Here is a 5,065-nt window from a genome sequence, read left to right as displayed (position 1 = left end):
TTGTTGGATCGGAGAAGTAGCTATTAAGTGACTAATTACTTGAATAGTCTTTTAGAAAGGGTCCCAACTGGGAAAAGGATGAAAGAAACAATTTAGCCTCGTTCGGCTCCTGAAAAATCACTATCACATGGCAATGAGTAAGTAGGTGGTGAGAAGGACACCCCCAGGCTTTTACAAGATTCCTGCCTGTGAACCCATTGGCAGGGAATCATAATATTCTGCCCGTGATTTATTTTATTGTCGTAATAACTTTGCAGTAGAAGCCGCCAATAAATGAGATAAACAGAACAGGGTGATTTCAATTCCAAACCTGGCTTGAAAACAGCTACAGGAAGCAATACAATTGGTTTTATATAAATTCAGAAACAGAACTGCACTTGAAATCACTGAAATAAACAGATATGAAAATTTAAGAGCAGTATGTTTGAGCTAGGTAGAAGTCAGGTGATTGTTCAAATATGATAATTGGTGGCTTTTGTAAGAAAGGAAATGCTGCAAAATAGACCAGCAGACAGCCAATAACTTTACTAGTGAGAAATGAATGAAGGAGAAAGAAGATTTTTTTTTATTTCCTTATTTTCTGGGAAGAGGGAAGAGGAAGTCATTGCTTTGGTGTGAGGTACTAAAATGTGACATAGAAGTTTGGAGTGAAATATTTCCAATTACTAGGTAGGATAGAAAGTGCTTTATTAATTTTATTTCACAAAATCAATTTTATTTGTGATAGAAAACAGAAGTAACACTGTTGGCGATTACAAAATTGCCATTGACATTTCTCATTCCACAGCACTAGTTTCTGCTCTAGTGCCACAATTAAGACCCAATTATTAATTTAAAATATAAAAAAAAGGACAAGACCAGTGTTTATAAAACCTATATAAGTTTAGCATAAGTTACAACGATCAATATTAAATTGGAGCTTCTCAGAGGATGATGGTGAAGAGCAGGATTTGCATCATAAAACACCCTATAGTCCTCCAGGAATCTTGTTTTCCTGATTTTCTATTTCAATGTAACCATCCAGTGAAGACTGAAAAAAAAAAGGAATTGTGATAAATAATCTCCTCAGCAAGCAAATAGCAAAGAACAATTAAAAGAGGAAATGATTCAACAGGCACTGAAACAACAAAAAAAAACAGTAGAGTGGCACAAGTGTTCTGCTCCGGTAAACTCTGAAATAATTACATTCCTATAACTATACATCCAAATAAACTCAGGTTTTGCCTTCAAATATCATTTGCCACAAATTAATATTTATGAGTATTGACACACTTCAAGTTACTCATATTATGTTCAATATTTAAAGAGAATCTTTAGAACCTTTTAAAATTCAGCCTAAGTATGGTGACAGAATCTTTGTTCTGCCAATTGCAAATTTTTAATAAAATGTGGTGTTGATGAATTACTATGATCACTTGAAATGCGCAAGAGCTAAAGTACTGCAGTTGATAGAGTCATTCTTGAGCTCATGACTTTACATTAATAAAAAAAATACACATTTTGAACAGTTAGATAAAGGAAAAAAGTGTTTATACCCAATCATCTAGAAGTGAAGTGTTTTACAGAGATTGAATATTGTGACAGTATAGTGACAGTAATGTAACTAATGCAACAGTAATTTATATGTAGCAACATCCCACAAATGGCAGTTAATATAACAGATCAAAATGAGCATTGGACCATGAGGAAATCATTTTAGCCCTTTGAACTTGTTCTGCTATTCACTGACATTAAAAAGTGGATATGTAACTTAAGTCCATATACTCACCCTTACCCTATACTTTTTGTATTCGCTCATGTGATGTGGGTGTTGCTGGTTCGGCAATTACATTGCCCATCCCTAAATTGACTAAGGAAGGTGGACTTGAGCTCTCTTCTTGAACCACTGCAGTCTATGTGTTGCAAGTACATTCAGTGCCGTTAGGAAGGGAGTCTTCAAGATTTTGATACTGTGATACTCTAGTAACAATAATGTAGTTCCAAGCTTGGATGTTGTGCGACTTGGAAGAGCTCCAGTTTTGGAAGATGCTGCCAGAGGAACTCAGTTGTTGCAGTGCATCTTGTAGATGGTACACACTGCTGCCACTGTGTACCAGTGTGGAAGAAGTGAATGTTGATGTTGTTAGATAGGTTGCCAAGTAAACCAGTTGCCTTGTCCTGGATGGTATCAAGCTTTGAATGTCAGAGTTGCACTCATCCATCACACACTCCCAACTTATGCCTTGTAGATGGTGAACAGGCATTGGTGAGACAGGAGAGTTATCACAGAATTCCAAGCATCTGACCTTTTTTCAGTCACAGTATTTGTATGTCAAAAAATGTGGTGCTGGAAAAGCAAAGCAGGTCAAACAGCATCCAAGGAGCAGGAGAGTCGACATCTCAGGCAGAAGCTCTTCATCAGGAATGTCAATTCTCCTCGGATGCTGCTTGACCTGCTATGCTTTTCCAGATTCACACTTTTTGACACTGATCTCCAGCATCTGCAGTCCTCACTTTCTCACAGTATTTATACGGCTGATCAAATTCAGTTCCTGATTAATTAGAACCCACTGGATGTTATAAAATGAAATTCAGTGATGGTAATGCTGTTGAACATCATGGAGAGATGTTTTAGAAATTTTCATGTCAGAGTTGGTCATTGCCTGGCACTTGAAGCAAAAATATTACAGGTAACTTATCAATACAAGTCTAGATATTATTTAGGTCTTGCTGCAATTGGACACCTGAGAAGTCAAAAATAATGCTGATCGTTAGTGATTGTACAATGAAACGTCCTCCTCTTCTGACCTTATGATGGAGAGGTTATTGATGAAGCAGCTGAAGACAGCCAGGCTAAGGGCACTACCATGAGGGCATTCAGCCCATTGAGTCTACACCAACCATCCAAAGAGCATCCTATCCAAAACCAGGCCCCTACCTTCTCCCTGTAACCCCACATTTACCATGTGTCAATCCATCTAACCTACACATCCCTGGATACCATGGGCAATTTAGCATGGCCACTTCACCTAACGTGCACATCTTTGGAATGTGGGAGGAATCCAGAGAAAGTCTACACAGACATAGGGTGAATGTGAAAACTCCACACAGGCGGTCACCTGAGGGTGCAATTTGAACCCAGGTCCCTGGCACTGTGAGGCAGCAGTGCTGACCACTGGGCCAGCATACCACCCTCCAAAGTACCCTTGATTAACAAATATTAACAAATATTAATAAATCTTAGTTATAAATTTAATATTTTATCTAGCTTTAATCACCATTTATGGAAGTGTGTCCTAAAACCTAGAAGAGTATGGATTAAAAATTAGGGATTCTATGATTCTATGGCTCTGGTCCTAAGACTTTTTAAACCATATTCTTAATCCTAGACTCTGCAAACAACAAAAATAACTCATTTAAAATTTCCCTATCTGTAAACACGAGTATCATGAAAACATAAATCAAATCACACTTTAACCTACTTTCAGGGGAATACAACTGTAATTTGAGTAATCTTGTTTTATAATTTAGCCCTTGATATCAGCTATCATTCTGATAAACCTACACTGCACTCCTTTCAAAGTCAATGGATCCTTTTTGAAGTATGTTGCCTGGGACTGCTTACAATATTCCAGATATGGCCTGCAGGTCCAGTTTAATCTGACTTTCAAGGACTTTTCATTCATGTCTTGTAAGTAAGGCTCTTCAGCTGATTATCTGAGTATTTTTTGTTAAATGTGAAAAGAGCTTATGACTTTCACGTAGTGAGTTCCTGACTTTCATCATCTTCTAGAGATGAGAACATTTTTCACCTAACATGAGCTGTCAGGTCAGTTCTAACGTGATTTAGGTTCAAAATATAAAGACTTTCTCAATACCATCAATTCTTAAACTCGGAAGTTTGAATTTATCTTAAGTGGGTAGTTTGCAAGATGGTCAAATTGTCTGTCGATAAGATCCATCAAAGGCATAACATTTTGGGCACTAGCTCGTTCTAGATTTTTATGTATTTCTGACAGTGAGCTAAATCTTGCATTTTTTTTGGCTAAATCCAAGTTGCTTTGGATTTTTGAAGGCTTTGTTGCAGCAAGGCCTCGCAAGTTCTCTTGCTATTATTTACCAAACTTTCCCCATTACACTACCTGCCATGCCCTGTTGTGTCTCTTACATAACATTTTCCTAGATCTTACCATGACGTTCCTAGAATAATTAATCACCCACTAGATATCTGGCAAAAAAACCTGGGTCATGTTTGAAAGCCCATTGTGCACCGGAAAAGCACTGTCAGTCAAGAGCTGGCCTTGTATGATTCCTGACATTTGCCCTGGACATGGCAGACATGGGCACATGTTGTAATCTGCTTTGCAGATAGGGCTAAAGATGTCCAGCTGGATATTCTCAGCCAGCGGGAAGAATGCACGGCAATGTAGGAGGAAAGCCAATGATCTTCTCCACTCTGCCAGTATAAGTGTTGCCATCTTCTCTCTGATATTTAAGAAAAAATGTTCATGGCATGTGGACATCCATTGTTCAGAGTTTACCATGTTGTTATGGGTTTGGAGTCATGTGTAATCTAGACCAGCTAAGGAAAGCAGATTTCCTTCCTTAAAGGGTATTAGTGAACAGACTCTCAAAAACAAATCAACTGTGGTTACATGGTCATCATTAGATTAGCTTTTTCTGTTTAATTACTTGATTTTCATTGGATTCAAGTGTTACCATTTGCTATATTAGGATTTGTACCCATGTCTCCACAATATTAGCCTAGGGCCTAGATTAGGGCCTAGGGCTGAGAATCTAGGCGCCCACACCTCCCTCCAAGGCCCCAAAGGAAACTTCCATATCCGCCACAGATTCACCTGCACCTCCACACACATCATCTATTGCATCCTCTGCACCCGATGTGGCCTCCTCTATATTGGGGAGACAGGCTGGCTACTTGCGGAGCGTTTCAGAGAACACCTCTGGGACACCCGGACCAACCAACCCAACCACCCTGTAGCTCAACATTTCAACTCCCCCTCCCACTCCACCAAGGATATGCAGGTCTTTGGACTCCTCCATCGCCAGACCACAACAACACAAC

At 38.9% G+C, this 5,065-nt stretch overlaps 1 protein-coding gene across 1 annotated transcript in view; it reads right to left on the bottom strand.

The window, feature by feature from the left end:
- Nucleotides 1-698: 698 nt before the first annotated feature.
- pif1 (PIF1 5'-to-3' DNA helicase homolog (S. cerevisiae)) overlaps nt 699-5,065 on the bottom strand; it is a 37,932-nt gene continuing 33,565 nt past the window's right edge. Inside the window, exon 13 of the mRNA XM_043698967.1 lies at nt 699-1,030. Within this exon, the coding sequence (XP_043554902.1) occupies nt 968-1,030 (63 nt within the window). The 3' untranslated portion in view covers nt 699-967. The remainder of the gene's footprint in view (nt 1,031-5,065) is intronic.

Source organism: Chiloscyllium plagiosum, chromosome 11 (assembly GCF_004010195.1).
Source record: "Chiloscyllium plagiosum isolate BGI_BamShark_2017 chromosome 11, ASM401019v2, whole genome shotgun sequence".
NCBI lineage: Eukaryota > Metazoa > Chordata > Chondrichthyes > Orectolobiformes > Hemiscylliidae > Chiloscyllium > Chiloscyllium plagiosum.
The sequence above is the reverse complement of the archived record's forward strand: the minus strand, read 5'-3'. Positions and strand labels throughout refer to the sequence as shown.